Source organism: Lithobates pipiens, unplaced genomic scaffold (genome assembly GCF_037356315.1).
Source record: "Lithobates pipiens isolate NorthernLeopardFrog02 unplaced genomic scaffold, aLitPip1_a1.2 Scaffold_27, whole genome shotgun sequence".
NCBI classification, from domain to species: domain Eukaryota; kingdom Metazoa; phylum Chordata; class Amphibia; order Anura; family Ranidae; genus Lithobates; species Lithobates pipiens.
In genome coordinates, this window is record NW_027507788.1 from 2,684,447 (window position 1) to 2,707,099 (window position 22,653).

The following is a 22,653-nucleotide window of genomic DNA, read 5'->3' on the forward strand; positions in this document are numbered from 1 at the left end:
TGGCGTTAAACTGGCAGTAATGCACACAGAAGTAAATGGCATTAAACTGGCAGTAACGCACAAAACTATATGGCGTTAAACTGCCAGTAACGCACACAAAGCTATATGGCGTTAAACTAGCAGTAACGCACACAAAACTATATGGTTTTAAAATGGCAGTAACGCGCACAAAACTATATAGCGTTAACCTGGCAGTAATGCATACAAAACTATATGGCGTTAAACTGGCAGTAATGCACACAGAAGTAAATGGCATTAAACTGGCAGTAATGCACACAGAAGTAAATGGCATTAAACTGGCAGTAACGCACAAAACTATATGGCGTTAAACTGTCAGTAATGCACACAAAACGATATGGCATTAAACTGGCAGTAACGCACACAAAACTATATGGCGTTAAACTGGCAGTAACGCACACAAAACTATATGGCGTTAAACTGGCAGTAATGCACACAAAACTATATGGCGTTAACCTGGCAGTAATGCATACAAAACTATATGGCGTTAAACTGGCAGTAATGCACACAAAACTATATGGCGTTAAACTGGCAGTAACGCACACAAAACTATATGGCGTTAAACTGGCAGTAATGCACACAAAACTATATGGCGTTAACCTGGCAGTAATGCATACAAAACTATATGACATTAACCTGGCAGTAATGCACACAGAAGTAAATGGCGTTAAACTGGCAGTAACGCACACAGAAGTAAATGGCATTAAACTGGCAGTAACGCAGAAAACGATATGGCGTTAAACTGGCAGTAATGCACACAAAACTATATGGCGTTAAACTGGCAGTAACGCATGATTGGCTGAAGCTTTCACTGTTTCAGCCAATCAGGGCTTGCAATGCACTGTTCAGCGCCGCAATGCATTGTGTGGTCAGTTTGGGGGGGGGGGGGGAACAAATGGTCGAAAGACCCGTTTGTTTGGCTGTTTGTCGACTGTCCGAACAGCGAAAGTTCAGGCCAAACCGTTAGCCCTTCCTTAGTAACAAACTTTGTAGCGGATTCTGACCTTTTGTTATTCTGAAGAAATTGCTGTTTGTTTCTCTGTGTCCATGTGCCTAAGGGAGTCTAATGGGAGTGACTTCATAATTATCAAGCAGCTGCTGCAATTGCAGGGCTCTAATGAGGAAAGTGTCAGGGTCTGCATTCCTTTAGATGAATTTTTAGAAAATTGCAGCGGCTGCAGATTGGAATGGAAAGGTCAATTTTCATAACATTCAATAACAAAATGACTTGTGAGGCAATTGTATACGCTATATTGTGTGTTTTTTTATTTTTTATTATTTGATATTTTTTTCCCCACAGAAATGGAGTTACCGCACAACGGTTTTCAAACATTTTTCGGACATTCAGTAACTACTAAAATGCCGCCCGTGTTCTTTTATGAAGTCATGCGGTATTTTAGTAGTGAAAGCCTTCTTAACGGACAGTGTAAATAGCTGGTTGTTAAGGATGCCAGCGGCCTTAACAACCGATGAGTCAGCAGCTGCTGTAGGCAGTGGGTTACCCGCTGACAGCTGAATGTAAAAAGAATTGCAGGAAAAAATAAATAAACGGCGTGGGGTCACCCCCAAAATCCATACTAGACCCAAAGGCCCTGGTATGTATTTTGAGGGGAACCCCCACGCCAACATCATTTTTTTATTTTTATTTTTATAAATGGCCGTTTCAACCAATGAGTCATCAGCTGTCAGTGGAGTTCCCCGCTGACAGCTGAATGTAAAAAGAATTGCCGGGAAAAATAAACGGCGTGGCCCCCCCCCCCCCCAAAATCCATACTAGACCCAAAGGGGAACCCCCAAGCCAACGTCATTTTTTTTCTTTTTCAAATGGTCGTTTCAACCGATGAGACATCAGCTGTCAGTGGGGTTCCCCGCTGACAGCTGATTGTAAAAAGAATTGCCGGCAATGAAAAATGAAGAAAAAATAAATGACATGGGTCCCAAAGGACCTGTTATGGATTGGAGGGGAACCCCACACAAATTTTTTATTTTTAATGACTTGGGGGTCCCCCCCAAAAAAATCCATACCAGACCCAAAGGGGGGGCCCCACACCAACATTTTTAAAACATGCCTCCCTCCCCCAATCTATACCAGTCCCTTCGCTCTGATATTGATTTTATGAGGAGCCCCCCACACCAAAATTTAAAAAATAAAAATGGTTTGGGGTTTCCCCACCAAAATCCATACCAGACCCAAAGGGGCAGGTATGTATTGGGGGGGGGGGGGGGACACCATGCAATTTTTTTCCGCATTTTTTTTTTTTTTTTTAATGCCAGCAAAGCTTTTCTTTACATTCAGCTGTCAGCGGGGAACTCTGCTGACAGCTGATGATTCATCGGGGAACCCTGCTGACAGCTGATGACTCATTGGGGAACCCTGCTGACAGCTGATGACTCATCGGGGAACCCTGCTGACAGCTGATGACTCATCGGTTGTTAAGGACGTGGCAGATGCCCGCTCCTTAACAACCACATTGTTTACTGGTTGTTGGTGACGGCTGCCGGTTCCTTAACTATTGCATGCCGGGATAGCTACTTATTTACCGCATTCATTTGTTGACTTTATCTCCTTTATCTCCTGATTTATGCGGTTAGTTGCCGAGCGTTTTTTTGCTTTCTGCGGTAAATACACCATAAGGCAATAGTGAATTGACATTTTCAGGATCGCACGCGGTATTTGGGGAAACGCCTAAATGCGGCATGCGATCTGCTTTTGTGAATGGAGCCCGTTGTTGTTGTTGTTGTTGTTGTTTATGTTGCAGCTCCATAAATGAAGAGTAACGATGTATCTGTTGTGAGGGCCTATGTCTGCTAAGCAGTGCTGTGACAAATGAGGGCGGCCCCCATAAACGTGGATCAGAATCAAATTTAATTACAATGTAATGCGGAAATATTTACATAGTTTAGTGTTGCTTCCGGGATGACAAGACACCCCCCTCCCCCCCCCCCCCGGATTATGAAACAGTTTTGAGGGCCCCCCCGGGTACAGTTCTCAGCCCATCCAGAACTGGAGTCTGTGCGATCATCTTCATGCTGCAGAGTGTTTGAGAAGCCCTCTCGGCGTCTGGACGATCTATTGGCTGATTGGTGAGGAGGCTCCGCGGGGGGCGGTCTGAGAGCGGCAGCACAGATCGCCAATGTTTTCAAGTACTTTGCAGAATAAGACCCGGGGGCCGGCGTGCTGCAGCAGTCATGTGCGATCGAGATTGCCGCGGCCGTCATACAGTCGGGCGGATGAAATGTACAGGACGTTAGAAAAGTTCTACAGGTAGGCGGGGCTAACCCCGCAGGGGCGTGGTCCTCCTCCACACGTCCCCTCTAAGGCGGCTTCATCTCCAGTTTGCTGGTGGCGTGCTTGATTCGCTTGTTCTCGCGCAGGTTGCGCAGCCTGGCGTTCTTGTTGGTGATCTCCTCCACGTGCGTCGCCGGCACCCAGCCCCTCTCTCCGTCCGAGAGTCGGATCCCTTCCATCCAACCTGCGGGGGGGGGGGGAGCAAAGGGGAAACCGTCAGCACCTGGCGGACGCACACGGCAGCCGCGTAATCCGATCCGCAGCATCTGCCTGGGGGGCTCATTGTTATTCCCAGCAGATGTGTTATAAACCCCCCCTCCCCCACCTCAGATTAATATTCAGAGATTCCATTTATTCTTTCTTTTCTCTCTTTATACCTTTTCTTTATTTCTTTCTAGTTACTCGTGCTTTCCTTCTACCCATTTTTCCTTCCTACTTTCTTTCTTCTTTCCTTTTTTTTTCTTTCTTTTCTCTCCTCCCTCTTTTTCTTTTTCCTTTCTTTTTTTCCTTTCTTAGTCCTATTCTCTTTATTTCTATTCTCTCTTTATTTTGTCCTATTCTTTCTTTCTTTCTTTCTGTTCACCCTTTCTTGCTTTCCTTCTTTATTTCTTTCTCTCTTTCTTTTGTCCTATTCTCTTTTCTTTCTCTCTTTCTCTTCTTCTATTCTTCCTTTCTTTCACCCTATTCATTCTTTTTCTGTTCTCTCTTTCTATTCCCTTTCTCTCTCTCTCGCTCACCCCCCCCCCCCCCACCTCTCTTTCTACCTTTTCCTTCTTTCTTTCTTTTATTTTCTCACTCTTCCCCACCCCCACTCAACTAGAGAGACATTTCTATCTGTCCTCTTTGATTATATTGAACCCGATACTTCGGTGTGAGAGTCACCTGAAATCTGACAATTGTCACCGCCTCTCTCCCAGCTCCTGAGTGCGCATAACATCAGATAGCGCCTTAGATAAAGGAACGTAAAGATCCACAGAGCTCGGCTATGCACGATCAGGAGCCACCATTATTATAATCCTGTGTGCGTATGTGTGTGTGTGTGTGTGTGTGTGTGTGTGTGTGTATATACACACGCACACACATATAGGATTATAATAATGGTGGCTCCTGAGCGCGCATAGCCGAGCTCTGTGGATCTTTACGTTCCTTTATCTAAGGCGCTATCTAATGTTATGCGCACTCAGGAGCTGGGAGAGAAGCAATGACAACACCGCTTCTATTTCAACAACCAATCAGATCTGAGACACCCCCTCTTATTTTTTTTTTTTTTTTTTTTTTTGTGGAAGATGGACAATAAAAGGAAGGCTCTGATTGGTTGTTATGAGTAGCGCAGACACTTTCCTGTCCTCCATTTATTTCTAGAACTGGCTCTATAATTTCCCAACCTGATCAGTAGAAGACAAAAGATCATCCCTCCCCTGCCCTTTCCCTTGTCCCTCCCCTGCCCTTTCCCTTGTCCCTCCCCTGCCCTTTCCCTCGTCCCTCCCCTGCCTTTCCCTTGTCCCTCCCTTGCCCTTTCCCTCGTCCCTCCCCTGCCCTTTCCCTTGTCCCTCCCCTGCCCTTTCCCTCGTTCCTCCCCTGCCTTTCCCTCGTCCCTCCCCTGCCCTTTCCCTCGTCCCTCCCCTGCCCTTTCCCTCGTCCCTCCCCTGCCTTTCCCTTGTCCCTCCCCTGCCTTTCCCTCGTCCCTCCCCTGCCCTTTCCCTCGTCCCTCCCCTGCCCTTTCCTCATCCCTCCCCTGCCCTTTCCTCATCCCTCCCCTGCCCTTTCCTTGTCCCTGCCCTTTCCTCGTCCCTCCCCTGCCCTTTCCCTCGTCCCTCCCCTTCCTTTCCCTCGTCCCTCCCCTTGCTTTTCCTCGTCCCTCCCCTGCCCTTTGCCTCGTCCCTCCCATTTGCCTCGTCCCTCCCCTGCCCTTTCCCTCGTCCCTCCCCTGCTCTTTCCCTCGTCCCTCCCCTGCCTTTCCCTCGTCCCTCCCCTGCCCTTTCCTCGTCCCTCCCCCGCCGTTCTTACCATCACTGGTCTTTGTGGTGAGGCGCAGGATGTCAGCCTTCTCCAGGGTGAGCTCGTCATGTTCCTGGGCGGTGTACCCCTTAATGCACTGGACCTGAGGAGCGTCTGGGGAGGAGAGACATGAAGGGCGGTCAGCCAATAGGAAGAGGGGTCAGCAGATCGCTGAAAACTGCACTGCAAATATGTGACTTTACCAATTGTAATAGTGACAATAAAGGACATGAATGTCCATCGTATATAAGATAAAACTGGACATACCATGCAGAGGACAGAGCGCCCCGTCCACCGCTGGCGCCCCCCGATGGGAAGGCGGAATCATTATTATATACACAGGAAATGTCTTCTCTACATTTCTACATGAAAGGCTCCTGAACCCACACCTAATGTCATAATAATAATCATATACTTGTCTCATTATAACATATTCCACATTGTCACAGCTCTTACTGCAAAGAAGCCTTTCCACAGGCAAGACTGAACCCCTTTTTCCTCTGGACCAAAGAGCTCCCCCTTGTCCTTTCATTGACCTTGAAGAGAATATCTCTGCACCAAGTTTACTATATGGAGAATTTATAGGATGATCTTAAATCTGCACGGCGGGATAATAAATCCATCGGTCATGTGACGTCTTCCGGAATCTTTGTCCAGATCTGTAATCCGGTGTGAGACTTCCTGTAATAAAGACCACCCACTGCTGTCCTCTCTCCTTGTACAGGGGGACTGGTCTTGTCTCCGCCCCCCACTTCTGTAATTTTATGCAGTGGGTGGAGCTTACTGGGCCCCTCCCATGGCTCTGCTCACTCTCCTTAGGCAGAGTGACCGGTCTTGTCTCTGCCCCCTGCTGTAGTTTTCTATAGTAGGTGGAGCCTGCTGGGCCCCTCCCACAGCTCTGCTCTCTCTCTCTCTCTCCCTCTCCCTCTCCCTCTCCCTCTCTCTCTCTCTCCTAGTGCAGGGGGACTGGTCTTGTCTCCACCCCTCCTTTAGTTTCTGTGGTGGGTGGAGCCTGCTAGGTTTGGGAGGGTGTCTATGGGAATGTCTGACCATTCTTCCAGAAGAGTATTTGTGAGGTCAGGCACTGATGTTGGACGAGACAGCCTGGTTCGCAGTCTCCACTTCAATTCATCCCAAAGGTGTTCTATCGGGTTGAGGTCAGGACTCTGTGCAGGCCAGTTAAGTTCCTCCACCCCAAACTCGCTCATTTATGCCTTGATGGGCCTTGCATTGTACACTGGTCCAAACAATTTGGTGGAGAGGGGGATTATGGTGTGGGGGGGGGAGGGGAGATTATGGTGTGGGGGGGAGGGGGGATTATGGTGTGGGGTTGTTTTTCAGGGGTTGGGCTTGACCCCTTAGTTCCAGTGAGGGGAACGCTTTAGGCGTCAGCATGCCAAGACATTTTGGACAATTTCATGCTCCCAACTTTGTGGGAAGAGTTTGGGAATGGCCCCTTCCTGTTCCAACATGACTGCCCACCAGTGTACAAAGCAAAGCCCATAAAGACATGGATGAGCGAGTTTGGGGTGGAGGAACTTGACTGGCCTGCACAGAGTCCTGACCTCAACCCAATAGAACACCTTAGAGCGGAGACTGCGAGCCAGGCCTTCTCATCCAACATCAGTGCCTGACCTCACTAAAGCTCTTGTGGAAGAATGGTCAAACATCCCCATAGACACCCTCCTAAACCTTGTGGACGGCCTTCCCAGAAGAGGTGAAGCTGTTATAGCTGCAAAGGGTCAACTCAATATTGAACCCTCCGGACTAAGACTGGGGGGGGGGCATTAAAGATCATGTAAAGGCAGGTGTCCCAATACTTTTGATAATGTAGTGTATATCAAATCATGATAAAGGTGGCAGATTCCCCTTTAAGTGGATCTCTAATTCTGCGCTCGGCTGCGTCACCGAGAAGTTAATAAAAGTCGTTCTTCAAGGTTATTTTCCTGGCGCCGGTTATTAATGCCGGTTTCTTATTTTATTCGCTGTCCGGCGGCATTCTCGCGCTCTTCCAGGAATTATGCTAATCGCCCCCCCCCCCCCCTCTGGGCCTCATTTGCATACACTCCCCGTGACTCCCTGCGAGTGAAGAGATAATAGGAGGCACCTTCGCCGTCGGTGAGGTTCTCGAGGTCGATGAGCGGTTTGGAGGGAAACATGGCGGAGATCCAGCGCTGCTTCTGGCTCCTGCGGGGAGAGGAGGGGGAGGGGAAAGGTTAGGATCGCCTGCACTCATTGCCTCCTGCGCTTTCACTTTATACGCCGTTCTGAGCGCCGTGACGCTGAAACGTCACATTTTATAGATATATGATGAGGACATTTTTTTAAATAAAAAATTTTCTATTTCCATTACATTCCTTATTTTATACCCAATGGTGTCATCACTGGGTCACCGCTCTTCTCTATGTAAACCAAGCAGATCGTGGCTGGTGGGAGGGGCCAGAGCTTCCTGAAAACAACGCCCCCTAATGGGAGGAGTTATGCAAATATCAAAATTCCTTGATGGGTGGGTGTCAGTCTGGAGGAGTGGGCGACATGTGATGCCGACCCTCTGAGACTAAATACCAATGAATGAAAGGGGGGGGGCCAGGGAAAGTCAGGCTGGGGGGTCAAAGGGCCCGATCATGGGTGCTCAACCAGTGGCCTTCCAGTTGTTGCAGAACTACAAGTCCTATGAGGCATTGCAAGGCAGAGCCATGATGGGACTTGTAGTTCCTCAACAGGCTGGAGGGCCACAGGTTGAGCACTCATGGGCTAGATGAGTGGTCTCCAAACTGCGGCCCGGGGCAATGAAGGGGCACAATTCTTCCCAGTGACACCAACAATAGGGTCCAATGACACCAATGAAGGGGCACAATTCATCCGAGTGACACCAACAATGGGGCCCAATGACACCAATGAAGGGGCACAATTCTTCCCAGTGACACCAACAATAGGGTCCAATGACACCAATGAAGGGGGGCAATACCTCCAAGTGACACCAACAATGAGGCCCAATGACACCAATGAAGGGGCACAATTCCTCCCAGTGACACCAACAATGAGGCCCAATGACACCAATGAAGGGGCACAATTCTTCCCAGTGACACCAACAATAGGGTCCAATGACACCAATGAAGGGGGGCAATTCCTCCAAGTGACACCAACAATGAGGCCCAATGACACCAATGAAGGGGCACAATTCCTCCCAGTGACACCAACAATGAGGCCCAATGACACCAATGAAGGGGCACAATTCTTCCCAGTGACACCAACAATGGGGTCCAATGACACCAATGAAGGGGCACAATTCCTCCCAGTGACACCAACAATGGGGACCAATAAAACCAATGAAGGGGCACAATTCTTCCCAGTGACACCAACAATGGGGCCCAATAACACCAATGAAGGGGCACAATTCCTCCCAGTGACACCAACAATGGGGCCCAATAACACCAATGAAGGGGCACAACTCCTAACAGTGACACCAACAATGGGGACCAATGACACCAATGAAGGGGCACAATTCTTGCCAGTGACACCAACAATGGGGCCCAATAACACCAATGAAGGGGCACAACTCCTAACAGTGACACCAACAATGGGGACCAATGACACCAATGAAGGGGCACAATTCTTGCCAGTGACACCAACAATGGGGCCCAACGACACCTATGAAGGGGCACAAAGAAGCTCACTTCTTGGTTCCCTTCAAATAAATTGAAAGGAGAGTTTCTGAAATGGTCCAGGTCCTTCTGATACCCCAGAATTGCCCTCTAGGTATTATCTATACCCCCCCCCGTCCCTCCACTCACTCGCTCTGTGCGCGGAGCAGGATCTGGTGTTTGGGTCGTTGCTCGTGACACAGCTGGACATGGAAGACTTCGCCTGGGACCTCCTGCAGCTTCCAGCTCAGATCCGTCACCTTCAGGTCACACACCTGAGCGTGCGCAAAGACCGCAAACCGGCCCAGTCTGGGGAGCAGAGAGAACCAATAATTATTATTATTATTATTATACGAGAACTACGATATAACATCCAGCGCTGTGATAATCAATACAATTTATATAGAGATTTCCGGGCCAAGCTGACCGTCGGAAGCAGCAATGAGAGTTTTTATCGCTACAAAATTTGGGGTGATCATTTAGGAGAATTTAGCAATTTTTTATTTTATTTTTTTTTGCTATTTGGTGAACTTCTGTTCCAGCGAAATCACTCAGCTCCGTCCTCATTAAATCGCTTCGCTGCCATTGGTCGGCCAGAACAATGGACCAATAGACATGTGCGGTTCTGTTTAATTTCAGAGTTTTCATTGGTCGCGGATCAGGATGCATCCGAATTTCCAAACAACTGATTTTAGATAAATCAGAAATCACGAGATGACATTTCCCGCCGTGATATGGAAACAAATGAACAAAATAATGATATTGCCGACTATTTCTGATTTCCTTTAATGAGGTGAAATAGAAGAGAAAATCGTTACATTCAGTGGTGGAAAATAATAATCGTCTCCCCTGCGGATTGTGTACGTTTGCCCACTTACAAGGAAATGAAGGGTCTATCGCAGGGATGGGCAATTAGCGGACCTCCAGCTGTTGCAGAACTACAAGTCCCATGAGGCTTAGCAAGACTCCGACAGCCACAAACATGACGCCGAGGCAGAGGGATGATGGGACTTGTAGTTTTGCAACAGTTGGAGGTCCGCTAATTGCAGATCCCTGGTCTATCCTTTTTAGACCTGCACAAGGCTGGAATGGGCTCCAAGATGGAGCGATTATTGGCCAATGGAAGAAATACAAAATGACCGTCAATCGCCCTCAGTCTGGAGCTCCATGGAAGATCTGGCCTCATGGGGTGAGGATGGTCATGAGAAAAGTGAGGGATCCGCCCAGAACTACATGGGAGGAGCTTGTGAAGGATCTCAAGGCAGTTGGGACCCCAGTCACCAAACACACCATTGGTGACACAATACACCGCCATGGATTGAAATCCTACAGCACTCGCAAGGTCCCCCTCCTCAGGAAGACACATGTACAGGTCCCCCTCCTCAGGAAGACACATAGACAGGTCCCCCTCCTCAGGAAGACACATGGACAGGTCCCCCTCCTCAGGAAGACACATGGACAGGTCCCCCTCCTCAGGAAGACACATGTACAGGTCCTCCTCCTCAGGAAGACACATGTACAGGTCCTCCTCCTCAGGAAGACACATGTACAGGTCCTCCTCCTCAGGAAGACACATGAACAGGTCCCCCTCCTCAGGAAGACACATGGACAGGTCCTCCTCCTCAGGAAGACACATATACAGGTCCCCCTCCTCAGGAAGACACATGTACAGGTCCCCCGCCTCAGGAAGACACATGGACAGGTCCCCCTCCTCAGGAAGACACATGTACAGGTCCCCCTCCTCAGGAAGACACATGTACAGGTCCCCCGCCTCAGGAAGACACATGTACAGGTCCCCCTCCTCAGGAAGACACATGTACAGGTCCCCCGCCTCAGGAAGACACATGTACAGGTCCCCCTCCTCAGGAAGACACATGTACAGGTCCCCCTCCTCAGGAAGACACATGGACAGGTCCCCCTCCTCAGGAAGACACATGTACAGGTCCTCCTCCTCAGGAAGACACATGTACAGGTCCCCCTCCTCAGGAAGACACATGTACAGGTCCCCCTCCTCAGGAAGACACATGTACAGGTCCCCCTCCTCAGGAAGACACATGTACAGGTCCTCCTCCTCAGGAAGACACATGGACAGGTCCCCCTCCTCAGGAAGACACATGTACAGGTCCCCCTCCTCAGGAAGACACATGGACAGGTCCCCCTCCTCAGGAAGACACATGTACAGGTCCCCCTCCTCAGGAAGACACGTGTACAGGTCCCCCTCCTCAGGAAGACACGTGTACAGGTCCCCCTCCTCGAGAAGACGCATGTACAGGTCCCCCTCCTCGGGAAGACACATGTACAGGTCCCCCTCCTCAGGAAGACACGTGCACAGGTCCTCCTCCTCGGGAAGACACATGTACAGGTCCCCCTCCTCTGGAAGACACATGGACAGGTCCCCCTCCTCGGGAAGACGCATGTACAGGTCCCCCTCCTCGGGAAGACGCATGTACAGGTCCCCCTCCTCGGGAAGACGCATGTACAGGTCCCCCTCCTCGGGAAGACGCATGTACAGGTCCCCCTCCTCAGGAAGACACATGTACAGGTCCCCCTCCTCAGGAAGACACATGTACAGGTCCCCCTCCTCAGGAAGACACATGTACAGGTCCCCCTCCTCAGGAAGACACATGTACAGGTCCTCCTCCTCAGGAAGACACATGGACAGGTCCCCCTCCTCAGGAAGACACATGTACAGGTCCCCCTCCTCAGGAAGACACATGGACAGGTCCCCCTCCTCAGGAAGACACATGTACAGGTCCCCCTCCTCAGGAAGACACGTGTACAGGTCCCCCTCCTCAGGAAGACACGTGTACAGGTCCCCCTCCTCGAGAAGACGCATGTACAGGTCCCCCTCCTCGGGAAGACACATGTACAGGTCCCCCTCCTCAGGAAGACACGTGCACAGGTCCTCCTCCTCGGGAAGACACATGTACAGGTCCCCCTCCTCTGGAAGACACATGGACAGGTCCCCCTCCTCGGGAAGACGCATGTACAGGTCCCCCTCCTCGGGAAGACGCATGTACAGGTCCCCCTCCTCGGGAAGACGCATGTACAGGTCCCCCTCCTCGGGAAGAAGCATGTACAGGTCCCCCTCCTCGGGAAGACACGTGTACAGGTCCCCCTCCTCAGGAAGACACGTGTACAGGTCCCCCTCCTCAGGAAGACACATGTACAGGTCCCCCTCCTCAGGAAGACACATGTACAGGTCCCCCTCCTCAGGAAGACACATGTACAGGTCCCCCTCCTCAGGAAGACACATAGACAGGTCCCCCTCCTCAGGAAGACACATGTACAGGTCCCCCTCCTCAGGAAGACACATGTACAGGTCCCCCTCCTCAGGAAGACACATGTACAGGTCCTCCTCCTCAGGAAGACACATGTACAGGTCCCCCTCCTCAGGAAGACATATCTACAGGTCCCCCTCCTCAGGAAGACACATGTACAGGTCCCCCTCCTCAAGAAGACACATGTACAGGTCCCCCTCCTCAGGAAGACACATGTACAGGTCCCCCTCCTCAGGAAGACACATGGACAGGTCCCCCTCCTCAGGAAGACACATGTACAGGTCCCCCTCCTCAGGAAGACACATGTACAGGTCCCCCTCCTCAGGAAGACATGTACAGGTCCACCTCCTCAGGAAGACACATGTACAGGTCCTCCTCCTCAGGAAGACACATGTACAGGTCCCCCTCCTCAGGAAGACATGTACAGGTCCACCTCCTCAGGAAGACACATGTACAGGTCCTCCTCCTCAGGAAGACACATGTACAGGTCCTCCTCCTCAGGAAGACATGTACAGGTCCTCCTCCTCAGGAAGACACATGTACAGGTCCTCCTCCTCAGGAAGACACATGGACAGGTCCCCCTCCTCAGGAAGACACATGTACAGGTCCCCCTCCTCAGGAAGGCACATGTACAGGTCCTCCTCCTCAGGAAGACACATGGACAGGTCCTCCTCCTCAGGAAGACACATGGACAGGTCCCCCTCCTCAGGAAGACACATGGACAGGTCCTCCTCCTCAGGAAGACACATGTACAGGTCCCCCTCCTCAGGAAGACACATGTACAGGTCCTCCTCCTCAGGAAGACACGTGGACAGGTCCATCTGAAGTTTGCCAATGAACATCTAAATGATTCGGAGAAGGATCGGGAGGAAGTTCTGTGGTCAGATGAGACCAAAATTCAGCTCTTTGCCATCAACTCGACTCGCCGTGTTTGGAGGAAGAAGACCATCCCTATGGTCGCACATGGAGGTGGAAACATGAGGCCTCCTCTGCTAAAGGTCCAGGCCGACATTTCTGCATTGAGGGGCCAATGGACGGAGGGGGGGGGCCCATGTATTGTAAGATCTTGGAGGAGAACCTTCTTCCCTCAGCCAGAACACTGAAGATGGGTCATGGATGGGTCTTCCAGCATGACAATGACTCAAAACATACCACCGAGGCAACCAAGGAGAGCCCCAAGAGAGAAGAACATTAAGGTCATGGAGTGGCCTAGCCGGTCTCCAGACCTTTAATCCTATACAACAGCGATGGTGAACCTCGGCACCCCAGATGTTTTGGAACTACATTTCCCATGATGCTCCACTACACCGTACAGCGCATGAGCATCATGGGAAATGTAGTTTCAAAACATCTGGAGTGCCGAGGTTCTCCATCACTGCTATAGAACATCTATGGAGGGAGCTGGAACTTCGAGTCGCCAAGCGACAGCCAAGAAACCCTTAAGGATTTAGAGGAGATCTGTAAAGAAGAGAGGAGCAAAATCCCAAAACAAGGGTTTCTCCTCCAAGTACTAAGTCATGTTTTGCTTGGGGATCAAATACTTATTTTACTCACTGAACTGCAACTCCATTTATAACATTTGTATTGTGTGTGTTTTTTCTATATTTTTGGTTGATATTCTGTCTCTGTCATATAAAATACACCTCTGATAAAAATGATAGACCCTTCATTTCTATGTAAGTGGGCAAAACTTACACCATCTGTGGGGGGATCAAATCATTATTTCCCCCCCACTCTATAGTTACATAGTTAGGTTGGAAAAAATACACAAGTCCATCTAGTTCAACTAAAAGAATAGCATAAAACAGAATGCAAAATAAAGGAATAGAATACATAAGAATAGAATAAAATAGAAATCGATTGGAAAAAATTCAAATCCGGGTTGAAAACAAACAAAATTTAACGAATTTTGTTACAAAATGTAACTTAATGAATCGAAACGAAACACATTTTTTCGTTCGGCACATGACTAAGGACCAATTTCATGGACCGCTCGGCCTTCTTGGTCCAATATAGACTTTCATGTTATTGGTTGGATTCCGGCTGGGGACAATGGATGGTGCGCAATGTTTGGTAGACAGGTCCTCTTTGCGGTGGTACTCACTCTTTCTTCCTGGAGAGCAGCAGGCAGTCATTGAACAGATGCAGGTAGACGGGTTTGGGGCTGAGTTTGAAGCGGGATCCGGCCGCATTGGGGATCTGCATGTCCAGTTCCACCAGCTCCCCGTGCTTCACCAGCCAACGAGACTGTGAGATCAGAGGGAAGATCTATGGAGCAAAGGGGAGGCAGTCAGATCATCTACTGTATAGGGGCCCCTGTGTGGCTACCAATCATAGTAAGGCTATAAGGGGTCCATACAGGAGCCACAGGGAGGGGAGCCTTTCCATGGCAACGTTCAGCCTGCCGATCCTGCCATGAACCAACCATACCGGCTGGGATCTCATACCCCTCTTCCCCAACCAGCATGTCCCAACCTCCGCCTTACCTTACTCTCAAAGTGGATCTTCTTGTTGAGGTGGATCAGCTCTTCTGTCCTCTTCATAGATTGGACGCTGGCATTACATTCCTTCACCAGCTGAGGAGAGAAAACCCGCTATTAGATACGCTATAGGTACAAGACGCCATATTCTTCCAGACCTTGGATTGTAAACTCCTCCAAACGGACCCCCACATGCCCTCCATTTCAGCTCTTTGCCCTGAAAGCTCTATTTGGGACCATCCTTCTAATCTTCTACTGCTCCATATGGGACCACCCTTCCTATCTACCACCACTCCATATGGGACAGGCTTTCTTATCTCCCACTGCTCCATATAGGTCCATTCTTCCTATCTGCCACCGATTCATATGGTCCCATCCTTCCTGTCTGCCACCATTCCATGTGGAACCATTGTTCCTATCTGCCCCCGCTCCATTGGGGACAATCCCTTCTATCAGCCACCGCTACATATGGGACAATTCTTTCCAACTGCCATCATTCAATATTGGACCATCCTTCCTATCTGCCCCACTCTATATGGGACCATCCTTCCTATCTACCCCACTCCATATGGGACCATCCTTCCTATCTGCCCAACTCAATATGGGACCATCCTTCCTTTCTGCCCCCACTCAATATGGGACCATCCTTCCTTTCCGCCCCCACTCCATATGGGACCATCCTTCCTATCTGCCCCACTCCATATGGGACCATCCTTCCTATCTGCCTAACTCAATATGGGACCATCCTTCCTTTCCGCCCCCACTCCATATGGGACCATCCTTTCTATCTGCCCCACTCCATATGGGACCATCCTTCCTATCTGCCTAACTCAATATGGGACCATCCTTCCTATCTGCCTAACTCAATATGGGACCATCCTTCCTTTCTGCCCCCACTCCATATGTGACCATCCTTCCTATCTGCCCCCACTCCATATGGGACCATCCTTCCTATCTGCGCAACTCAATATGGGACCATCCTTCCTTTCTGCCCCCACTCCATATGGGACCATCCTTCCTTTCTGCCCCCACTCCATATGGGACCATCCTTCCTATCTGCCCCACTCCATATGGGACCATCCTTCCTTTCTGCCCCCACTCCATATGGGACCATCCTTCCTTTCTGCCCCCACTCCATATGGGACCATCCTTCCTATCTGCCCCCACTCCATATGGGACCATCCTTCCTTTCTGCCCCCACTCCATATGGGACCATCCTTCCTATCTGCCCCACTCCATATGGGACCATCCTTCCTATCTACCCCACTCCATATGGGACCATCCTTCCTATCTGCCCCCACTCCATATGGGACCATCCTTCCTATCTGCCACCATTCCATGGGGAACCATTGTTCCTATCTGCCCCCGCTCCATATGGGACAATTCTTTCCATCTGCCATCATTCCATATGTGACCATCCTTCCTATCTGCCCCACTCCATATGTGACCATCCTTCCTTTCTACCCCCACTCCATATGTGACCATCCTTCCTTTCTGCCCCCACTCCATATGGGACCATCCTTCCTGTCTCCCCCCACTCCATATGGGACCATCCTTCCTATCTGCCCCACTCCATATGGGACCATCGTTCCTTTCTGCCCCCACTCCATATGGGACCATCCTTCCTTTCTGCCCCCACTCCATATGGGACCATCCTTCCTATCTGCCCCACTCCATATGGGACCATCCTTCCTTTCTGCCCCCACTCCATATGGGACCATCCTTCCTTTCTGCCCCCACTCAATATGAGACCATCCTTCCTTTCTGCCCCCACTCCATATGGGACCATCTTTCCTTTCTGCCCCCACTCCATATGGGACCATCCTTCCTATCTGCCCAACTCAATATGGGACCATCCTTCCTTTCTGCCCCCACTCCATATGGGACCATCCTTCCTTTCTGCCCCCTCTCAATATGAGACCATCCTTCCTTTCTGCCCCCACTCCATATGGGACCATCTTTCCTTTCTGCCCCCACTCCATATGGGACCATCCTTCCTATCTGCCCAACTCAATATGGGACCATCCTTCCTTTCTGTCCCCACTCCATATGGGACCATCCTTCCTATCTGCCACAGCCACATATGTCCTCCAGATCCACCCGCACTACATTTTATTACACCAAGCTGAACTAAAAACTATATCTAGAGTCCTGATCCTTCACTGGCTGAGACTTATGATTGGCTATGCCAAGGATAGATATGAAATTTGGACCTCCAGCTGTTGCAAAACTCCAACTCCAGTCATGATTGTGGCTGTCAGTCTTGCTATGCCTCATGGGATTTGTAGTTCTGCAACAGCTGGAGGTCCACTAATTGCATATGCCTGGGCAGTGCCATGCCCGCAACTCTGTAGCCATCTGCTGACAATGGAATAAAAGTCTGATAAGTCTTTCAACACAAAGGCACCAAAATACCAGGTCACGTAGAGGGATCATGGAGAAGGATCACGCAGAGGGATCATGAAGAGGGATCACAGAGAGGGATCTTGGAGAAGGACCATGGAGAGGGCTCACTGAGAGGGATCATGAGAGGTATTACGCAGAGGGATCTTAGAGAAGGACCATGGAGAGGGATCACAGAGAGGGATCATCATCACAGAGAAGGATCTTGGAGAAGGACCATGGAGAGGGATCACAGAGAGGGATCATCATCACAGAGAGGGATCTTGGAGAAGGATCATGAAGAGGGATCACTGAGAGGGATCTTGGAGAGGGATCACAGAGAGGGATCATCATCACAGAGAAGGATCTTGGAGAAGAACCATGGAGAGGGATCACAGAGAGGGATCTCGGAGAAGGACCACGGAGAGGGATCACAGAGAGGGATCTTGGAGAAGGACCTTGGAGAGGGATCACAGAGAGGGATCATCATCACAGAGAAGGATCTATGAGAAGGACCACGGAGAGGGATCACAGAGAGGAATCTTGGAGAAGGACCACGGAGAGGGATCACAGAGAGGGATCTTGGAGAAGGACCTTGGAGAGGGATCACAGAGAGGGATCATCATCACAGAGAAGGATCTATGAGAAGGACCACGGAGAGGGATCACAGAGAGGAATCTTGGAGAAGGACCACGGAGAGGGATCTTGGAGAAGGACCATAGGGAGAGCTCACTGAGAGGGATCACGAGAGGTATTATGCAGAGGGGTCTTGGAGAATGACCATGGACAGGGATCACAGAGAGGGTTCTTGGGGAAGGACCATGGAGCGAGATCACAGAGAGGGATCTTGGAGAAGGACCATGGAGAGGGATCACAGAGAGGGATCTTGGAGAAGGACCATGGAGAGGGATCACAGAGAGGGATCTTGGAGAAGGACCATGGAGAGGGATCACTGAGAGGGATCACGAGAGGTATTACGCAGAGGGATCTTGGAGAGGGACCATGGAGAGGGATCACGGAGAGGGATCTTGGAGAAGGACCATGGAGAGGGATCACAGAGAGGGATCTTGGAGAAGGAACATGGGGAGGGACTTGGAGAAGGACCATGGAGAGGGATCACAGAGAGGGATCTTGGAGAAGGAACATGGGGAGGGACTTGGAGAAGGACCATGGAGAGGGATCACAGAGAGGGATCTTGGAGAAGGAACATGGGGAGGGACTTGGAGAAGGACCATGGAGAGGGATCACAGAGAGGGATCTTGGAGAAGGAACATGGGGAGGGACTTGGAGAAGGACCATGGAGAGGGATCACAGAGAGGGATCTTGGAGAAGGACCATGGAGAGGGATCACAGGGGGGGGGGATTATGGAGAGGGACAAGTGGAGTGTTTTCAGAGAACGTGTTTTCAAAATGAATGCAAAGTTTTGTTGCAAAATTAGTGATTTTGACTTTGCCAAAATGTTGTAAAAATAAATCAGATTTTTACCGTGTTGTGAAATTACCATAAAACAAAATTTGTCTTTAGAATTCAGGAGCGCCTAGCCCGGCATGAACAAGAGGATCGCAGGGCTTGGAGGATAGCCCAAGCAATACACCAAGAGGCATCATTCATACAATAACACCAAATCCAGAAACTCCGCCCCTTTCCTTTTTCTCCTGTTATTTGGTGTATTTGTCGGCATTTGACATTTTTAAACAATAAAAAAAAAACATAAAACAGTAACAATGTTGAAGAATGTATTTGTGTTTTTTTCCCATTTTGTTATATAAAAAATAAATGAAAAACACAAATACAATTCTGTATACAGCGTCTTTCTTTCTCCCTAATTGACATATTGAAAATTTTACCCAAATTTTGGCAAAGTGAACACTATGACTTTCGCAGCCCCGGCTCATGGAAGGGTTGAGGTTTCCTTTCCCACCCGGCTGTTTATCAGCCCAATTGTGATCTATCTCACAGTGGTGACAGTTTAGGAATGACAGTTATTGAGGGGGGGGGGGGGGAGGGGTTCATGGAGATTTGGTGTCCAATCATAGTGAAGGTTCTGGACTAAGTAATGCTTTGTGAAATGACACGGAACATTCTCCTATCTACGATGTGATTGATCAGGAGCTTCTGTGGCATGCGGGATGGTAAAGGTCAGCCGGCCTGCGTCACAATGTTCTGTTTGCCCCGGCAGGTGGCACATCTCCCGCCGACCCCAGCCAGCGACACCCCAGAATCACACCCAGGTGTCACATCTCACCCTCCTGCCAACTGACCACAGCTGCCGGTATGCCGGATACAAACAGTCTGCTGTGTATTGTGTGTCAATAAACCCCTTCACAGGATGACAGCTGCCCCCCCCCCGCCCCCCCACCGAGACACTATGGGGGTCAGACTCGGGGGTTGTTTCTGAGACAAAAATCTTTCCAAAATACCAAAAATTATAATTTTCCTAAATTTTATTAAAAAAATCCCTTTTTATAGAGAAGATATAATGTCTACCACTGTCTGTCTAGAGACATAATCAGTGTTTCTCCTGAGCAGCTGCTGAGATTGCAGGGTAGGCCCCGCTGAGTAGCTGCTGAGATTGCAGGGTAGGCCCCGCTGAGTAGCTGCTGGGATTGCAGGATAGATCCTGCTGAGCAGCCGCTGAGATTACAGGATAGACCCCGATGAGCAGCTACTGAGATTGCAGGATAAGCCCCGGTGAGCAGCTGCTGAAACTGAAGGATAGGACCTGCTGAGAAGCTTCTGAGATTGCAGGGAAGGTCCTACTGAGCAGCCGCTGAGAGTGCTGGATAGGCCCTGCGGAGAAGCCGCTGAGATTGCAGGATAGATCCAGCTGAGGAGCTGCTGAGATTGCGGGATAGGACCTGCTGATAAGCTGCTGAGATTGCAGGGTAGGCCCTACCGAGCAGCCACTGAGATTGCTCAGCAGGATCTATCCTGCAATCTCAGTGGCTGCTCAGCAGGATCTATCCTGCAGCCGCTGAGATTGCAGTATAGGCCCCGCTGAGCAGCTGCTGAAACTGCAGGATAGAATCTATTGAGAGGCTGCTGAGATTGCAGGATAGGCCCCACTGAGCAGCTGCTGAGACTGCAGGGAAGGTCCTACTGAGCAGCCGCTGAGAGTGCAGGATAGGCCCTGCTGAGGAGCTACTGAGAGTGCAGGATAGGCCCTGCTGAGGAGCTGCTGAGAGTGCAGGATAGGCCCTGCTGAGGAGCTGCTGAGAGTGCAGGATAGGCCCTGCTGAGGAGCTGCTGAGAGTGCAGGATAGGCCCTGCTGAGGAGCTGCTGAGATTGCAGGATAGGCACGGCTGAGGAGCCGCTGAGATTGCAGGATAGGCACGGCTGAGGAGCCGCTGAGATTGCAGGATAGGCCCTGCTGAGGAGCTGCTGAGATTGCAGGATAGGCCCTGCTGAGGAGCTGCTGAGAGTGCAGGATAGGCCCTGCTGAGGAGCTGCTGAGAGTGCAGGATAGGCCCTGCTGAGGAGCTGCTGAGAGTGCAGGATAGGCCCTGCTGAGGAGCTGCTGAGATTGCAGGATAGGCACGGCTGAGGAGCCGCTGAGATTGCAGGATAGGCACGGCTGAGGAGCCGCTGAGATTGCAGGATAGGCACGGCTGAGGAGCCGCTGAGATTGCAGGATAGGCCCTGCTGAGCAGCCGCTGAGAGTGCAGGATAGGCCCTGCTGAGGAGCTGCTGAGATTGCAGGATAGGCACGGCTGAGGAGCTGCTGAGATTGCAGGATAGGCACGGCTGAGGAGCCGCTGAGATTGCAGGATAGGCACGGCTGAGGAGCTGCTGAGATTGCAGGATAGGCCCTGCTGAGCAGCTGCTGAGATTGCAGGATAGGCACGGCTGAGCAGCTGCTGAGATTGCAGGATAGGCCCCACAGAAGTCATAGGAGAGGGGATTGGCTTGCACTGAAGAACAGCAGAGCACAGTCACCGCATTGGTGAGCAGGATACATGGCCGGACACACAAGGGGTCTTGGCGAGACGTTCCCTTGATTTAAAGGGGATCTCTGCACAGACTATCCCTGAAGTGTCCAGCAGATGTCACCAGCGCGCTGTGCTGGCCTATGATTGGCCAGTCTGATATTGCAGATCAGTAGAGGTGTACAATGAATATAATGGACTCGTTGGGTCTGGCGGTTCGGTTACCTTCTTGAGCTCGGTGAACGCCTGGCTGGCCGTCTCTTCGTTCTGGGATCCGGGCGCCGTGTGCTTCAGGATATTCTGTGGAAATAAAAGCAGCAGAAAGTGGGGTCATTTTTGGGTTGGGACTTTAGGCAGTTGCCTCACTTGCCTTACCCTGAACAAAGCACAGAGGGGCGGTGGCGGGAGTGGGGGGGCTGAATGGGCCCTACAGAGGGACAGTTGTGGCCCCGTACCTCCACCAGCATCTTCAGCCGCATGATCCTCTGGAAGGGCAGGATGAGGAAGGAGGTCAGAGGGAGACGTTGGCACACCTGGTCCTCCTCCAGCTTGGCCAGGATCCCCCGGAATCGAGCGTTTTCCTGTCTGGGGGGAGAGAAGAGGAAGGAAGGACGGGTCAGCCTTCTGCTCTAAATTCTACAAAACTCACCTGTCATCTCACAAGATTAGTGTCCGTCCAGTTATGGGGGGAGGGGGGGGGGCCCCCTGCTGGCTTCTTACAAGACCAACATAAGAAGCCCCCCATCCCCCACCTTATTCAGTTATAGGCGGAGTCTGGAGGTGTGCGGAGTTGCCCCATAACTTCTTCTAAAGGGGCTCCAATACAAGGAGTTCCCCATCTTATTCATAGGTGACTCCACCAAGGGACACCCCCATATTCCCCCCCCCCCAGGCTGTACACTACCGTCGCCGCCCTCCATTATTCCCGGGGGGGAGGAGGGGACACTTACAGCAGCCGTTGGTAGGTCTGTTCCTGGTAGGCCTGGTTGGTGACATAAGGTAGGTACACCCTCCGCAGCTCGGGGCAATGTCTCAGGACGATGTCACAGACGTCAAATCGCAGGATGTCCTCCTCCAACCGGTTCTCCAGATCATTCAGGAACCTGCGACAAAGAGCAGAGAATGTGACCTTCACCCAACATTCACCACCAGATTCACCCGCAGAGAATGTGACCTTCACCCAACATTCACCACCAGATTCACCCGCAGAGAATGTGACCTTCACCCGACATTCACCACCAGATTCACCCGCAGAGAATGTGACCTTCACCCGACATTCACCACCAGATTCACCCGCAGAGAATGTGACCTTCACCCGACATTCACCACCAGATTCACCCGCAGAGAATGTGACCTTCACCCGACATTTACCACCAGATTCACCCGCAGAGAATGTGACCTTCACCCGACATTCACCACCAGATTCACCCGCAGAGAATGTGACCTTCACCCGACATTCACCACCAGATTCACCCGCAGAGAATGTGACCTTCACCCGACATTCACCACCAGATTCACCCGCAGAGAATGTGACCTTCACCCGACATTCACCACCAGATTCACCCGCAGAGAATGTGACCTTCACCCAACATTCACCGCCAGATTCACCCGCAGAGAATGTGACCTTCACCCG

At 50.7% G+C, this 22,653-nt stretch overlaps 1 protein-coding gene across 1 annotated transcript in view; it reads right to left on the reverse strand.

Moving 5' to 3' along the window:
- Window positions 1-2,863: 2,863 nt before the first annotated feature.
- The window catches only part of ARHGEF19 (Rho guanine nucleotide exchange factor 19), a 66,617-nt gene continuing 46,827 nt past the window's right edge, over window positions 2,864-22,653 (reverse strand). Inside the window, exons 8-16 of the mRNA XM_077456296.1 lie at window positions 21,971-22,123; window positions 21,476-21,605; window positions 21,246-21,320; window positions 14,717-14,806; window positions 14,335-14,498; window positions 9,100-9,258; window positions 7,413-7,492; window positions 5,315-5,419; window positions 2,864-3,491 (exon numbers count right to left, since the gene is read on the reverse strand). Coding sequence (XP_077312422.1) covers window positions 3,334-3,491; window positions 5,315-5,419; window positions 7,413-7,492; window positions 9,100-9,258; window positions 14,335-14,498; window positions 14,717-14,806; window positions 21,246-21,320; window positions 21,476-21,605; window positions 21,971-22,123 — 1,114 coding nt within the window. The 3' untranslated portion in view covers window positions 2,864-3,333. The remainder of the gene's footprint in view (window positions 3,492-5,314; window positions 5,420-7,412; window positions 7,493-9,099; window positions 9,259-14,334; window positions 14,499-14,716; window positions 14,807-21,245; window positions 21,321-21,475; window positions 21,606-21,970; window positions 22,124-22,653) is intronic.